Below are 17,418 nucleotides of genomic sequence, written 5' to 3'. Positions count from 1 at the left end.
CCCCACAGACATCCAAGCGCCTTCTGTTGGTCACTATGCCCACATTCAAGTATGTTCACATCAGCACTTTAGACACTAGATGAAAGAAAGTCTGGAACTCCGAGGTGCTTGTGATTTTGCTCTCAGAGGGCCCTGGAAACTCACCTGAGATCATCACCTAACACATCTGCTGCTTTGTTTGTGGTCCCCAAATGTCCGAGGGGCTGCACCCAAACTTAGGCTTTTCCTATGCCATCTATCTTATGATCACTGGATCACTGTTAAAGACCTAATAATGGAAATTTCCCCTTTTACTGATGCTATTTTCCCCTTTTATAAGGACAAGATGGCACAGTCATTTCTTCATTCATTAACTCTAATTTCCACATCTCTCTTCCCAATATCAAAAGCAGCTTCAAAATATTTACTTTTCTAGAACATTGCTCTCTGGTTTCAAGTGCTGGTCCTATAAATCAGAGTATATAAATTATGGATATAGAACCATGAAAGGTCATTCTGTTTACCAACAATCTTTTAGGAAAACAGTTGTTAATAGACACTATCCTTTCTTTATATAAAAAAGAAAAGTATATCGTTTCCAGCCACTTCTGGTTTCTTAAGACACACTGACACCTCAGCAAGAACTCAATACCTTCTCTCATACACAACTCCCAGGGCAGATCTACAACCAAGGTATTTTCTTTTAAGAATAAGCAACTGTTCCTAAGAAAATGAATATATACAGAACTAACAGGCTCTTATTTTGGGAAAGACTAGTTTCACAGATGCTACCTAAAATATGGAAGGAAGATGAAACAAAAGAATTATTTTTAAAAACCATCTCACAAAGAATGAATTTACCTTTAACAATGGATATATGTCATGGTTGTTCCCATCAGAAACAAGATCCCTGGTTACTAGGTTCATCAAAACTGCATGCCACACTATGATTTCATCTTCTTCAGCAAGGTACTTGGTTAAATCAAGTGCTGTTTCAATTTCGATATAATCGTTTCTGTTTGGTTTTTAAAAAAACAACAAAGATTCAAAAAAGCCTTTCCTTGCTAAATGATCTGCACACTTTCCATGTTTGTTACATGATTCAGTGCCTGATTTCAAGAAGGTATATGAAATTGAGAAGCTAGAGGGCAAAGGTCCCATCTCGTTGATAAGGTGGAACCCAAGTAATGTTGACAGGCTCTCCATTTCAATTCGATAGATTCAAGGTCAATGAATACAATAAAGTAGCAAAGAAGAAAAATATAGGTATGTGATGGGAGGGACAGGGAAGGCTTTCTGGAGGAGGAACTTGAAAAAAGAATGAAGGAAGGACAGGATTGGAATAAGTAGAAAGATAGAGGAAGGCAGTTAGGACAAAGAGGGGGTTCACAGCAGACCAACTTAACCAAGGCAAGGAATTTCTTTTGTGTGTACTGAGAGATGGGGGCTAATAGGTAATCAAAAGTGTGGAGAGGCTTGACTATCAGGATAAAGGATTTACATTTGGTGGGAAGGTATTTAAACAATCAGGGTAACATCATGAAATTGATGCCTTAAAATTTTGTTTCAATTTGTGCTGCAGAAGACAGAATAGAATTCTAAAGGACTAACAGCTAGAAGCTAATGTGACAGGCCAGGCAAAGGGTGATGCAAATTTGACTTAGCGAGGAAGCAATGAAGGTGGTAAGTGACGTGAGAATCCAAAAGACATTCCCCAGATCCCCACAATGAATAGATAAGACACAGTGACTTGATGAGAGATGGAGAGAGACAGGAGGGTCAAGGATATCTCTAATGTTTCAAGTGGGGGGAAGAACAGTAGTACCTTTGACAAAGAGAGATTGATAGTAGCAATTTAGAGGCAGAAATAAAGTTCAATGCTTTTGGTACTGAATTTAAGTAACCTCAGGATGAACAGAAGACAGGAGGAGACAAGTAAATACATAGATTTAAAAGTCATCGACATATCCTTTACAAACGTTTATTGAATACCTTATTTCTGGTGGGCACTTATATTATTATATACATAATAAAATGACCACTGAAACCATAAGAAGGCAAGAATTACTCAGAGGAAAGATAGAAGAAAATAAGACAACCATGACTGGTCTTAAAGATGCTCAGGGCAGCTGGAAAAAGAAGCCAGATACTGGAGGAGAACCACATTTGCACACTGAAGTCTCAGGAAGTCAAAAAAGAAGTTTGCAGGAGGATGTGGTTAACAATACTAAATTCATGGTCATCTCAGAGAAATGTTTCAGTGAAGTAGTGGGTGGGGAAATGCGCTCTACGTCAAAAGGGGAAAAGTCGGAAAAAAAGGAGGGAAAAATATGCAGACATTCATCCAAGAAATACAACAGGTGAAGGAAAGAGAAAATGCACTGGAAAATTTATTATGTGTGCTCCTTAACTTTATTGTCTAAAAATTTAAATTCTGATCATACATTCATTTCCCTGGTTAGAAACTTAGCAGTAGAGTAAATCCACTATCAATGAAATCAATAATTCTGTAATACATTAGAATTTAGGCTCATTAAAATTATACATACAGGTTATTACCTTTGGGTAACAAAAATCATTTCAAAGTCCTAATTGGTAGTCTATTCATTTCCAGAAACTCTTTATTTTGGATATATCAGTTACTTTATTTCCTTAACTTCCAATATCTTGGAATAATATGAAAATATCTTTCATAATCTTCCTAAATTTATCCATTTGAACATTAACAGTCTTTACGAATGCAAGTCTGAACTAAGTGTATGTTACCTAAGTTTTCACTCTTGATCTAGATTTTAAAATAATGATTCTTATACATTTTGTAATAATCCTATAAATATTTAAACACTATTACTTTTTCCTATTTACATCGTCTCTACTGCATCCTTCTAAAGGTTTTCCTTTAAGGGCTCCCCCCCTTTTTTTTTTATCATGGAAAGGCATTTTATTTTATTTTAAATATAGCAGTGTGTACATGTCAATCTCAAACTCCAGTCTATCCCTCCCTTCCCCTCAGGACTTCCCTTTAAAACATTAAATTTTCTTTGCTGCTCCTTTAAGAGCCTTTCAAAATTTCTCCACGATCAGTTTAAATCTTATTTTACCAAAGTTAATTTAATCAAAAATACACGGGACTTTCATATAATTAACCACCAAATTTTGACTTGACAAAGAACATATATTCCTTCTTGTCAAATTGTTATAAAAAATACTGTGTCCTGTGGCTTTCATTCTTATTAGTAGGAAATGTTATTGCTCTTTCCCAATGATGACCTTTTTTGAATTGTCTTTTTTTCTAATTTTTTATTGTTGCAAAATACGCATAACATAAAGTTTGTCTTCCTAACCATTTTAAAGTGTACAGTCCCCTGGTATTAAACACATTCATATGTATAACTGATTTACTTTGCTGCACAGCAGAAACTAACACTGTAAATCAACTGTTCTCCAGTAAAAATTTTTTTAAGTACATTCATAATGTACAGCTATCATCACTAGCCATCTAGAGAACTCTTCTCATCTTGTGAAACTGAGACTCTGCACCCATTAAACAGTGTCTCCCCATGCCTGCCCCCTCCCACCCCAGTCCTCGGCAATCACCAATCTTTCTGTCTGTGGGTCTCACTACTCTAAGTAGCTCATATAAATGGAAACATACAGTGTTTGTCTTTCTGTGACTGGTTTATTTCACATAACATAATGTCCTCAACTCCAGTACTTTTGCCTGGAAAATCCCAAGGACAGAGGAGCCTGGTAGGCTGCAGTCCATGGGGTAGCTAGGAGTTGGACTAGCGACCCCATGAGCGACTTCACTTTCACTTTTCATTTTCATGCATTGGAGAAGGAAATGGCAACCCACTCCAGTACTCTTGCCTGGAGTATCCCAGGGGCGAGGGAGCCTGGTGGGCTGCCGTCTATGGGGTCGCACAGAGTCGGACACGACTGAAGCGACTTAGCAACAGCAGCAGCAGCAGCAATGTCCTCAAGGTTCATCCATGTTGTTGCATATTCCATCAACTTTTAAAAAAAATTTTAAACCTTTTATTTTGTATTGGGGTATAGCCAGTTAACAACATTGTGATAGTTCCAGGTGGACAGCAAAGGGACGCAGCCATACATAGACCTGCATCCTTTGTCCTCCAAACTCCATCCCATCCAGGCTGCCACATTACATTGATCAGAGTTCCGTGTGCTATGCAGTAGGACCTTGTTGGTTACCTGTTTTAAATATAGCAATGTGTACGTGTTCGTCCCAAACAAACCATATCTCTTCCCCTCATCCTTCCCCTTGGCAACCATTAAGTTCCTTCTCTAGGTCGATGAGTCCCTTTCTGTTTTGTAAGTAAGTTCATTTGTATCATTTCTTTTTAGAGTCCACATGTAAGGGATGTAATATGATATTTCTTCTCAGTCTGACTTACTTCACTCAATATTACACTCTCTAGGTCCATTCATGTTGTCCAGCAACTTTTATATCATAAAATTTCACAATAACCACAGAATTTGACCCTAATCTTAATAAGTTAGGGCTTTTATAAACTAAGGAGCCAGCTTCATAAGGATGAGGTTATTGTTTTTGTAAATTTCTTAAGCTACACTGTTAAATGATGAGAGAAGAAAATATACTCACTTAGACAAGGAAAAGGCATCATCAAACAGCTGAAGTCTATGAATAACAGGAATAGCCTGCAGATGAGATCCAAAAACGCTCAGGAAAAGATGAGAACATTTTTAGTAGAAAAATAACTTTCAAAATAATAACAACATTTCAAGATCATTGCTGCTTACAAAGCACTTCCATGTGCATTATCTCATGTTCAGAGAAATGATCATTTCTAAGGATAATTTCCATAATTTATTTATTATACATCTGTTTTTGATAAGCGATCCCTTTGGACATCAATCATATGGCTTCAGTATGGCTGAGAGTTCTGCCAAAATACTCTGTGAAAAACAGCGTGTTAAAAAATAAAACGGGAAGCCAAGTTTAAAGGGCCTCTCCAAAACAAAAAGTATACATTAATTGTATCACAATGTCCAAATTGTTGTCAGGGAAAGCCTTAAATAAATATTACTTAGCACTATTTTGGCAATGCTGAGGTACTCTTTTCAGTGGTATCTCTCTTCTCAAGAGTTTAGTAATTCAACACACTACCACCAACAGAGCCCTTTGAATCATGAAAAGGAGTCAACTGCCAACCTAGCTTCTCAGGCTTCTCTTTGAGCTGCCAGGCACTGCCAGGCCACAGGACTGTCTCAGCTTGTGTTCCAAGGGTCCCAAAGCTTCCTACAGCATTCCTTCAACAGCAACACCCCACCCCCGACCCCCGCCAAGCATATTCATATATGTGGTCCCAGAAGATTCATCTTCACAACGTCCCTTTGAGCATCTGAACAAGCAAAGCTTAATTCTTTCCTTGGCAGTAGTCACGTATCTTTCCTGGAAGTAATAATAATACTTACATTTTCTAGATTAATATTAATAGTAGAAATGTTTTGTTTGCTCAGCAATTATGTTGTAGGAACAACTGACTTCAGTTTTTCAATAAGTAAAATCTACAAGGGCTTTGGAGAAGGCGATGGCACCCCACTCCTTTCTTGCCTGGAAAATCCCATGGACAGAGGAGCCTGATGGGCTGCAGTCCATGGGGTCACGAAGAGTCGGACACGACTGGGAGACTTCACTTTCACTTTTAACTTTCATGCATTGGAGAAGGAAATGGCAACCCACTCCAGTGTTCTTGCCTGGAGAATCCCAGGGACGGGGGAGCCTGGTGGGCTGCCATCTGTGGGGTCGCACAGAGTCGGACACGACGGAAGCGACTTAGCAGCAGCAGCAGCACAAGGGCTTCAAGAAATCATTGCTATAATGGCATGACCTAGTGTTTCCACAGCTAAGACTGCCCTTAGAAATTTAAAAAAATTTAGCTACTCTGAAAAAGATTTTTAAATAAAGTATTACTACAGCTGGTTTTTGTACCTTTATTCAAAAGCCCAATGATAGCTCTTTAAAAATTACTGATCATGTTCTGAATGCCTGAATTAGATTAGGCTTCTGTTAAACATCATACATACATCATCTTATTTAATCTTCACAAGTTTTTAACATTGGTCCATTATACCCAGTATTATACAGACAAGGAATCCAAGGCATGACTGGCTAAATAAGAGGCCCAAGGTCACACATCTGGTAAATGATGATCAAAAATACAAACACAAGTTGATCTGACCCAGAAGCCAAGCTCTGCCAACTCTGTGCACTGCCTCTTTTGCCAGACTCACTGGGCGATTCACAGAAATTCTGACGTCAGAGACACCTAAGATATCTTTTAGTTCAACACATGAGTTTTACAAATGGAGTCTAAATGAACTGCCCCAGATTTCATAGCAGAGCCAACTCTACAGACTTCTAAGCCAGTATCCATCTCCACTAATGGAGATTTGGTTTATTTTTTTTATTTTTATTTTTTTTTAGGTTTTAAAAAAAATTTTTAATAAAATAAACAGCAATCATTTTAATTCTACTGTAGAAGAATTACCAAGAATTATTCAAGATTTAATTGCATCAGGATAAATTAAGCTTCCATGTGGTTTAGATACAACAGATCTTTGCAAAGCTAAAAAAGCTTACTGACTGCTAAACCTTTTACATTAACAGTTTAATTTTCACGTTACCAACTGTTCTTATAGCTTATATAACCACTGACCATTTTCTTCAAAATCATTTAAAACGACTGCAAAACAAAGATTTCCAAAGTCTAGGAAATAAGTAAAATTATATCAATTGGAATATTTACCTTCTTCAAAGAAAAAAAATGTTAATGGTTTGATCATTTTCGACATCTTTGCCAGAGTTGAGAAAAATGAATTCACTTGGAATTTTCATTTCAATCTTGCCAGCAAACACTGCAATACTTAGAAACTATTCACCAGCCTTACACTCCCATCCAACATCTTCGTCAGTCTGGGTTGAAGGCTTGCTGTCTCGACTCTGGGTAAGAGGATCCTCAGGGCTAACCAAGAGGCACACCAGCTCATCAGCAGCCCTCGGACCCCCACCGAGAGGACAACAAAGCAAGCCCAGCCCATCTGCATTCATTCTGATTTGCAACAATAAGACAAGACCTGAATGGGAAGATGATGGAAAACTCAAGGGGAAATGGTCTAAGAGCTGCCTACTCCCTCGGGCAGCGTGCCAGCGAGCTCATGTTGCTGAGACACACACAGATCCACATCTTCCACGCAGTCATTGCTTACTGTATTTTTAATTTTGATTAAAAAAAAAAAAAAAAGGTGTGATTACACAGAAAACATCCTCCTCTGCACAAACACAAACTGAGCCGACGCAGTGGGAAACATGTGTCAGCACCCCTTCCAGTGCCCTACCACTGGCTCCCCTGGAAGGAGCTCAGGAGCTGTAGTACTCAAGCAGCTTCTCATCCGTAGGTTTCAGAATCTTCTTGTCTGCCATGTTCACCACCCATCCGGGAGCCAGACCAAAGAAAATCTGCCGTGGATCCTTCCGAGAACTGAGCATTTTGAAGAGTTCGTCTTTAGTGATGTCGGGTAAAATATAGCCATACTTCTTGGCGAGCTCCAGTCTCGTTTCGGGAAATCTGGCAGGATCAGCCAGATAGCCTCGATTTCTCGCGTCAGTGTAGTAGGGGACTAGGGCCTCGGGGGGGAGCATCCGCTTGGGAATGGGTTGGCCACGGGGAAAGAATGGGATGGGTTTGCACAGAATTTCCAGGCTTCGCGGGTCATAGAAGGCGGTCGTGACGACACCCCCGTTCTTCTCGATGGCGGCGATGGCCAGCTCAGAAGCCAGCTGAACTTCGATGTTAACTTTTGCCTTAAAGGTGTCAGCGCCCTCCTCTACCAACTGGACTCCATAGTCCCTTTTAGATGGCTGGATGGTAACACCTCGCCCGTTGACCAGCTGGGTTAAGTCAATAGGTTGTGTGGGATCGATACGGCCCAGGTCAATCAGGTACTGCAGCCTGTTGAGACTCAAAGGCTGATACTGGCGTCTGAAGCTGTGTCCTTCATTAAAGCCGTATTTTGGGATTTGAAGGTAAAATGGAGTCTGGCCTCCTTCAAAGCCCAGCCGGGGCCGGGTTCCTCTCTGCCATTCTCCTTTGTGGCCCCTGCCACACTTCCTACCTCTTCTCTGACCTCTTCGTCGTCTTTGCGGTTTCCTGGAGCCCGGGTTCGGCCTCAGGTTAGCCAGGCTCACACGAGGCAGGGCCCAAAGCAGGTCCAGGGCCCAAGGCCCTGCTGCGCCCCGCACCAGGCCAACCATGACCCGCTTGCATGAGACGCCGCAATGGCGCCTCGGAGATTTGGTTTAATTCAACCAAGTCAAGTCTGACTGATAAGAGCTAGCCAATATTTTAATTTTTATATATTGTATAATAATTTAGCTATTTGATACTTTAAAGTGATATTGGATGATTATTGATATCTTGTGAATTAAATTATCTCCTTGGCCAGAAGATGAAAATACAATTTTTAGAAAATTCACATTTTCTAGCATTTATGTACTGGCACCTATTATGGGCTTAGAAAGTTTTTTGTTTTGGCCACACCAGGCGGCATGGGGGACTCTTAGTCCCTGTTCAGGGTTTGAACCTGTGTCCCCTGCATTGGGAGTAGAGTGTCTTAACCGCTGGACTACTAGGGAAGTCCCTAGACAATTTGTTTACTTACATTATCTCTAATTCTCATAAGGAATAAGAAAGATATATTATTCCCATTTTAAAGTGAAGAAATTGAAGCAGAACATTTAAGTAACTTGCCTAAGATCACAAAATTAACAGTTAATCGGAAATTATTTTGATTTTCACTTAGAAAGGCAAATTATTGTGGAAAAGTGAGAGAAATGTTCAAAAACACAATACATTCAACCAAAACCTCTCTTTTCTAAGAAAAAAAAATCCAGCATGCCTTGGTATGAGGGGTGGCAAAGAGGTCAGGTTCCCACCAGTCAGGTTAATAAAAGCTCAGCCTATAAAGTCTAGAGAGTACAGTATTAATGATATTCAATAAAAGGTATAAAAATAAAACTTACCTTATGATCTTTTTCAAGCTGTTGATTTAATTTCTTCCAACCTAATTTATCATAGTTAACTCTATAGTATCCAGTCATATTCAAATTTAATATCACCCAGTCATGATCAGAATCTGAAATTTGCATTTCAGGAAATACTTCTACAAAGAAATACGTGAACAGTTTGAACTGGTACATTTAAAAAATATTTCACTACATGTTTTACTATGCCCTCTTAATTCTAAACAACAATCCAGTAAAACAAAAAGTAAAGATATTCCAAAATATGTATTGATCTTACCATATATTTTTTTCACATACAATGACTTTTGATTAGAAATGTTTCTTTAAAGCACTATGTTCAACAAGAATGATATAATATTTTAGTTTTAAATAAGCTATTCAAAAGCTAGACATTTTAATATTTTATTCTCTGCTTTTATGTGTGTGTGTGTGTGTGTGTGTATACACACACATATATTTGCATATATATGTGAAGGTATTTTTAAACATTTGTTACTTACTGCTGCTTTTATCTAGCCAGACTAAAGACTGTGTAGTTCCATTTTTCATCCAAAGAATAGGTATAATCCATGTGTCACTTTTTGGAAAAAAAGTGAAAACTTCAGTTATTGTTCACACATAAGAATAAAAGCTTTGAGCCAATATTAAATAAGATGATAAAATAAAAGAACTCAAATTCTTCAGTCATTCCTTGTGGATATGACCTCAGAATTGTTCACTGTTGTTTCACAAGCCAGCTTTGGCTATTTATTTATTCTCTTGTGCCTCACAGATTTGCTTCTTCTTGCAACTCAGGGTAGCTTCTAAGGTTCTCCTGTATCTGAAACTTTCAAAGCCTGTTTATATTCAATTACAGCCATCTGGCCTTACTCAGGGGTCATTCAAATGCTGCAGACATACCCAAAGCTATCTGTGCCAAGAAAACTGAATAATCATTTAAGAAGAAAAAGCATGACAAACATTTCAAAATGCTTTTCCACCTCAAGTCTTCTCCCAGTTTGAAAAGTGTTCAACAGCAATCAGCCAGATTATTCATATTCACTGAATGCTGGCACTCTCCCCGTGTTGGTGGATGTGACCTGGATGAAGTCACTGACCACGAGGAGGACATTAGTCATCTGAAGGCACACTTGGAATTTAGGCAATATTTCCAATCTTGCTCAAATGCTCGCACGTCTGGCTTCTCAGACTTTGAACTGAGAGTCTTTGTTCATATGATAGCTAAGGCCACCTCTTCTCAAAAGTCATGAAATATCACAGGGAGAAGGGACCTGCAGATCTATGTCCTCCCCTGGAGTTTTAAAGAAAGAGTGGGACAACCTGAAACTTTTGGTGATGGTACATGAAAATAAATTACTCATTTGTGCTTATACTTAATACAATGTGATCTGAGAATCAAACCCTTTATCAAAAACAGTTGAAAACTATCTAAGAAGTTAAGGAAGAAAAGGAAACGGAAGGAGAAAGTGGTAATGCTAAGCCACGGTATACTTACTATCTCATTTCACTTCTACAACAATCCCCTGGGGTTTGTATTATTACATTTGCTTTATACATAAGGAAACTGAAACTCAGAGATTTTAAATAAGATTAAGGTTTGAATTTGGGATCTATAACTCTAATATTTTATGTATGGTTACAAAAGCACACACACACACGTGTGGGCATACATGCACAGAATTATTCCTCAAGGATGTGGTTACCATTCAGTTCCATTTCTAGAGAAGGGAAGATGACCTGGCAACCAGATCCCCTTTTTTCTTAATTAACATAAGGTCATTCAGATTCTATTTTACTGGCTTTCACACAGAATTCTGAGTAATTCATTACCTCTGTCTAAAGGACAAAAAAGAATGCCTAGCACTCAAAGCTTTGGTTGTGGGTGTGGCCCTAAGTCCCAGGGGAGGAACACTGCAAGAATGCCTAAGGCAGGCCTCTGGCCTTGCTCAGGGCCTCAGGGGCTCTGCCCCGTCCTAGCCCACAGTAACATCCGGCATGGAGCACTGCATCACCATCCCCAGGTCATCTCATGGAAGGGTGTGCACCCAGTGGGAGTTATGCTTCCTCATCCATAGGCTGGTTTCCTTTTGATCAGAGCTCAACCCCAAGGAAGGTGAAGACAGGAGCAAATCTACCTACTTGTGGGTTAGAAGAGTCTGATTTTTAACCTTTCCAAGATAAAATGGCTCCTGTTTCATGACACCCGTGGATACATTTAAGGTGATAACTGGAAAACCACTCTGGTGTGTCCAACTGTCCATGATGCTTTTTACTGTTGCTGGCAAAAGAATTTTACTCTGGTCATCTATGGCCTGTTTTAAAAAAAAAACATCACAAAAGCGGTTATTTACCATCCAAATCTTTTGAGGTAGCCAACTCCTAAAAGAAACTATCAATACGTAGTGATTGTATTTCTCATTTATATAGTAAAACCCAGTGGGGAATTTCTGCACCAAATTTAATTCTGTTCATCTCTGTATATATGAGTGGTTCCTTAGTTCATCCTTTCACTCATTCATTCAATCACTGAACACAATTTTTATGGATCTAATATATGCAGGCTCTATTCTGGGCACTGGAAACATAGTGTGTGTGTTAGCAGTCGCTCAGTTGTGTTCAAAATGCTGTGGACTATAGCCCACCAGGCTCCTCCACCCATGGGATCTTCCAGGTAAGAATACTAGAGTGGATTGCCATTCCCTTCTCCAGGGGACCTTCCCAAGGACCTTCCCAACCCAGAAATTGAACCCAGGTCTCCTGCACTGCAAGCAGATTCTTTGCCATCTGAGCCACCAGGGAAGCCTGGGAATACAGTGGTGAAGACTACAGAAGTAACCTCTGACTTAAAGGAGTGTCGCAGACAAGGGAAGGGGGTTTTCCTGTGGCATCAGCACACACACATGGCCTCACGATCTTACAGCACAACACAGCAAGCACATCGCAGAGAGTGAGAGAATTACCATTTGGAAATGTCTCCATAGATCATCTTGCTCAGCATTTGAGTAAGAAAACGTCTCCAAATATGACTGTTAAAATAGAAACGGTAAGGTTAAGATGAATAACCTGCCAAAGCAATTCATGTTTACCGTCTTTAGGTAACAACAATTTTGTAAACTCACCTTAAGTGCGCTGATAAATATTTTCTCATTCAAGAAACTAGAAAGCATCCGGGCCAGAGACGCTCCCTAAGACATAAGAAGTTGTCCATCATTTGAACAGAATTCAGTATCTAAATACTGACACATTCCATTTTGGTACGCGAGATTTTGGGCTGTGCTCCTCTTTGCATTGTATACCTCAGTTGAATGTCTGGGTTAACCCAAAATGTGCTAATAAAATAAACTGTCACTAATTAATAGATAAAAGATGAGAAAATGCCCTACGTATAAGAATTCAGGGTACAGAAAACTTTTTAAATTGAGATACTCACACAACAAGTATAAATAAATAAATGTTGCCTGTCATTCCAGTTCCACAAGGATCAGCAATTAGCCCCTGTGGTTGCCTACTGACAATGTCCCACGGTGGGTGTAGGGGGCAGGCAGGGGGGATTCAGGATGGAGAAAACTAGGAAGCATTCTTTGTTTTGAATATGCTAATCCCAAGATAGTTCAGATACATATCTAAAGAAAATTTTCAATGGCCTCAGATTCTTGCATCCTTCCATACACAGAAAAGCAGGAAAAGTATTCATTTGAGATGTCTGTTCCTTGTGACTAGCAGTAGTCTTTTTATACCTGACTGGGTGTTTTTCCCAGGAACAAAACAAAACCAAGCCTTCAGCTATATCCTGGCTCCTCCCTTATCTCTTTGGAACAGTTTCTCAGAATACTCTGAGAGGCTGTCTCCTGGGCTATAGTCCTCTGTGAGGTTCCTGAATAAAACTTAACTCACAGCTTTTATGGTGTGTACTTTTCTTTCAGTAACACAAGAACAAATTTCCACCAGGCAGAAGAGTTCACCTTAAAAGTATCCAGCTGTCTGTCTATATTAAAAAAGGTAGATGGCATTGACCACCTATTACAGATTAACATTTACTAGATAAGAACTGATTTAACCACGTTTTCTGAAATCCATCTACTGAATAATATTAAGGTCTTTGTACCAAAATTGTGTAGTAGCACATTAGTCTAGAACCCAAAGAATCCATTTTATGTAGCTTTCTGCAAGAGTGCAGCACTTGCAGAAATATATAAACGTGAAATATAAACATGAAACTGTTTTACCTTGTTGTAAGTAATTAAGTCAAAGAGCTCATCTATTTCATTGGTTTCTGTGAAACTTTCCACCTTCATGGAGACGGCTCTAGACACTAGGGCGTGATCTTCTCTGAGCACACCATGTAAAATGTTAGAAAAGAAGATCTCATTCTAAAAGGAAAACATTGAGACACACTAACTTCTGAGACATCACAGAAACAGGAAGTTCAATGTTCCTAAAATATTTTCAGAAAAACTATCATTGAAGAGCGGAAGAAATCAATAATTGAGAAGTGCTCTTTGGGCTACAATGTGCCAAATAAGTCAGGAGTCCTTGAATAACTAAACTCTTGTGAAACTTTCCTTCCCACTTGGTTTCCTTTTTTTATTTCAATTTAAAAAATCAATTAAAAAAGTTAATGTGGTTTCCAAGACAGCCATCTACTGGGTTGGCCAAGAAGTTTGATTTTTCCATAAGATGGAACAAACTTCTTAGCCAACCCAACACATTCCTTACGTAAGGAGGTCCCTGACCACCCAGACAGGTCCTCCAGGGAACAGCATCTCTAGGTGGTTCTAATCCTCTACAGTTTTATTGGTAACTTTATTCAGTTCAGTTCAGTCGCTCAGTCGTGTCCGACTCTTCTCGACCCCATGAATCGCAGCACGCCAGACCTGCCTGTCCATCACCAACTCCCGGAGTTCACTCAGACTCACATCCATTGAGTCAGTGATGCCATCTAGCCATCTCATCCTCTGTTGTTCCCTTCTCCTCCTGCCCCCAAATCCCTCCCAGCATCAGAGTCTTTTCCAATGAGTCAACTCTTCGCATGAGGTGGCCAAAGTACTGGACTTTCAGCTTTAGCATCATTCCTTCCAAAGAAATCCCAGGGCTGATCTCCTTCAGAATGGACTGGTTGGATCTCCTTGCAGTCCAAGGGACTCTCAAGAGTCTTCTCAAACACCACAGTTCAAAAGCATCAATTCTTCGGCGTTCAGCCTTCTTCACAGTCCAACTCTCACATCCATACATGACCACAGGAAAAACCATAGCCTTGACTAGACGGACCTTTGTTGGCAAAGTCATATCTCTGCTTTTGAATATGCTATCTAGGTTGGTGAAAACTTTCCTTCCAAGGAGTAAGCGTCTTTTAATTTCATGGCTGCAGTCACCATCTGCAGTGATTGTGGAGCCCAAAAAATAAAGTCTGACACTGTTTCCCCATCTATTTCCCATAAAGTGATGGGACCGGATGCCATGATCTTCATTTTCTGAATGTTGAGCTTTAAGCCAACTTTTTCACTCTCCTCTTTCACTTTCATCAAGAGGCTTTTGAGTTCCTCTTCACTTTCTGCCATAAGGGTGGTGTCATCTGCATATCTGAGGTGATTGATATTTCTCCCAGTAATCTTGATTCCAGCTTGTGTTTCTTCCAGTCCAGCGTTTCTCATGATGTACTCTGCATATAAGTTAAATAAGCAGGGTGACAATACATAGCCTTGACGTACTCCTTTACCTATTTGGAACCACTCTGTTGTTCCATGTCCAGTTCGAACTGTTGCTTCCTGACCTGCATACAGATTTCTCAAGAGGCAGGTCAGGTGGTCTGGTATTCCCATCTCTTTCAGAATTTTCCACAGTTTATTATGATCCACACAGTCAAAGGCTTTGGCATAGTCAATAAAGCAGAAATAGATGTTTTTCTGGAATTCTCTTGCTTTTTCTATGATCCAGCGGATGTTGGCAATTTGATCTTTGGTTCCTCTGCCTTTTCTAAAACCAGCTTGAACATTAGGAAGTTCACGGTTCACGTATTGCTGAAGCCTGGCTTGGAGAATTTTGAGCATTACTTTACTAGCATGTGAGATGAGTGCAATTGTGCGGTAGTTTGAGCATTCTTTAGTAATCCCTTAAAATGTATCGGTCTCTTACATGGACATTTGTAAACCAAAAGCAATGCCAAATTTACAAATTCACAGTGATGATGATGTAGTAATATTAGTTATTAAAAATAAATCAAAATAAATCTATAAACTGGATACAGTAATTTATAGCTCATGCATTAGGAATTTTTTTTACTGTAAAAGTGTTAGTCACTCTGTCATGTCTGACTCTTTGCAACCCCATGGAACTTCAGCCCACTAGGTTCCTCTGTCCATGGAATTCTCCAGGCAAGAACACTGGAATGAGTAGCCATTCCCTTCCCCAGGGGATCTTTGCTATCCAGGGATCAAACCCCAGTTTCCTGCACTGTAGGCAGATTGTTTACCTTCTGAGCCACCAGAGAAACTGGCAGTTATTTATATTTTAATAAGGTGTAGAACTCTCCAAAAGATTGGATCTCTCTTAGACACATGACCAGGGCCATTTCTTTCTGAAGGAAAACCAAAGAAGAGTTAAGAGGTGCATGCAAAGACAGAGCCAAAGAAAGGGCCATGGAGACGCTGCAGGGGAAGCCGAGGCATATCCTGGCGAGCACCTGAAAACCACGGGAGTCCCAGCTCCCAGGGCACTCTCTCTGTGGTCCCAAGTTGACTCCCTCACCCCTCAACAGTGTCAGATGAGCTTTCAAACTCTGCTCCACTGCTATCTGCCAATGTTTCAACCAACCCTCTTTAGTTAGCATATTATGTTTAGATTTATGAATACTTTGGTTACGTTATCATCAAACTGAGCTTTTCTCAAAAGAAGAAAGCCTGTCATTTAGAGAAACGCATGTCAAACTTTACTGTCCATAAGGATCCCCTGGGGATCTTGTCAAATTGTATTCTAATTCAGTTGGTCCGTGCTGGGGTTGGGCTTTTTTTTTTTTTTTTTGGCAACACCTTGAGACATGCAGGATCTTAAGTTCCCCCGACTAGGGATGGAGACTCATGCCCCATCCAGTGGAAGCGTGGAGACTTAACCACTGGACCACCAGGGAAGTCTGGGGTCTGTAATAAATGACCAGGTGATGCTGATGTTGGTATACAGCTCAAGAACCACACTTGGAGTAGCAAAGATTTAGAGGAGACACCTGCATAAAGTCCCACCTTACTCGTTAAGTATAGGTTTTATTATTTTAACACCTAAGAGTTCTTGAGAGTGTGCACTGTCGATCCCTGTGTTCATATAAACAGAATGAAGAAAATAATAAAAATAAAAAACACCCGTAAGTACACACCCTGCAATAACTCCCATTAGAATGCTGTTAATCCAGCTCTTTCTAATCTTTCCCCCTATTTATTCATTCTTACAGTTGTAAAAACTTTTTGTCTTGTTCATTTACTTATTATCACATTCATTTAGAAATTTTGCTATCTTATCTTCATAACTATTCCTAATAATGGCTGCTGTATTATAAATGAAACAAATATAAATTGGAAAGAAATAACCCCAAACTTAATCATGATTCTCACAGGGAAGATACAACTTTTGCAAAAGCAAAACACTAAAATAAACAAATGCACAGCTGCATAATACCCCTTCAGGTTGATGGACTATAACTGACTTAATCATTTGCCTACTGGGTAGGCATTTAAGTTGTTTCCAGTTTTGTTTTTTTTTTTTCCTGTTATAGACAATGTATTAACGAATACTTTCGTACACATAACCTTTTCCATATTTTTCTTTCAGAATGGATTGTCTTTCTCTCTTGCGCCTGCCTGGCATAAGGTTTACATAATCTTCTTCGTTTCTTCCCAATCACACAAGATAACTGTGATAAGTGAGGCGAACATCTCTTACTCAACATTCCTCGGGTTTTTCTACTCTGGGCCTTCCACAAGGTGATGCTCGTCCCAGTCTGTTCTGGTCTTGTGGAAGGGAAACTCTATGTAAAAAGCAATATCAGCTTTTTAAAAAACATTATCTAGCTACTGCAGATAATGATTGGATAAAGTGAGTCTGTACACTCTCCATTTCTTTCTTCATGCAAACTGTGAGATCCCAGAGGACAAACCTATTTCTATCACATCTATGATTATCCTAAGAAATGTAACAGTATTTATTATGAAATTTGTATGGAACATCACTGAAGTTGAAAGCATAGGGTCTGGAGTTGACCTACTTGGGTCTGAATCCCACTGCAGCCTCCTAGGGATTGTGTGACTCATAAAAGGCAACTAACTTCATCACTCTGGAAATTCAGTTTCACCTCTAAAAATGGGGTGAACACTGTCCTCACTGGA

General features: G+C 39.6%; 1 protein-coding gene and 1 pseudogene across 1 annotated transcript in view; both read right to left on the bottom strand.

Annotated features, from left to right (window-relative positions):
• Positions 1-17,418, bottom strand: part of LVRN (laeverin) — a 79,206-nt gene that overhangs the window by 17,139 nt on the left and 44,649 nt on the right. Inside the window, exons 7-14 of the mRNA XM_019968041.2 lie at positions 13,276-13,419; positions 12,169-12,234; positions 12,010-12,075; positions 11,189-11,361; positions 9,550-9,626; positions 9,047-9,186; positions 4,607-4,662; positions 841-994 (exon numbers count right to left, since the gene is read on the bottom strand). Coding sequence (XP_019823600.2) covers positions 841-994; positions 4,607-4,662; positions 9,047-9,186; positions 9,550-9,626; positions 11,189-11,361; positions 12,010-12,075; positions 12,169-12,234; positions 13,276-13,419 — 876 coding nt within the window. The remainder of the gene's footprint in view (positions 1-840; positions 995-4,606; positions 4,663-9,046; positions 9,187-9,549; positions 9,627-11,188; positions 11,362-12,009; positions 12,076-12,168; positions 12,235-13,275; positions 13,420-17,418) is intronic.
• On the bottom strand, positions 7,017-8,968 carry LOC109564627 (large ribosomal subunit protein uL15m pseudogene; annotated as a pseudogene).

This window comes from Bos indicus, chromosome 10 (genome assembly GCF_029378745.1).
Source record: "Bos indicus isolate NIAB-ARS_2022 breed Sahiwal x Tharparkar chromosome 10, NIAB-ARS_B.indTharparkar_mat_pri_1.0, whole genome shotgun sequence".
Lineage (NCBI taxonomy): Eukaryota > Metazoa > Chordata > Mammalia > Artiodactyla > Bovidae > Bos > Bos indicus.
Note: the sequence above shows the minus strand (reverse complement) of the source record. Positions and strands in the feature narration are given on the sequence as shown.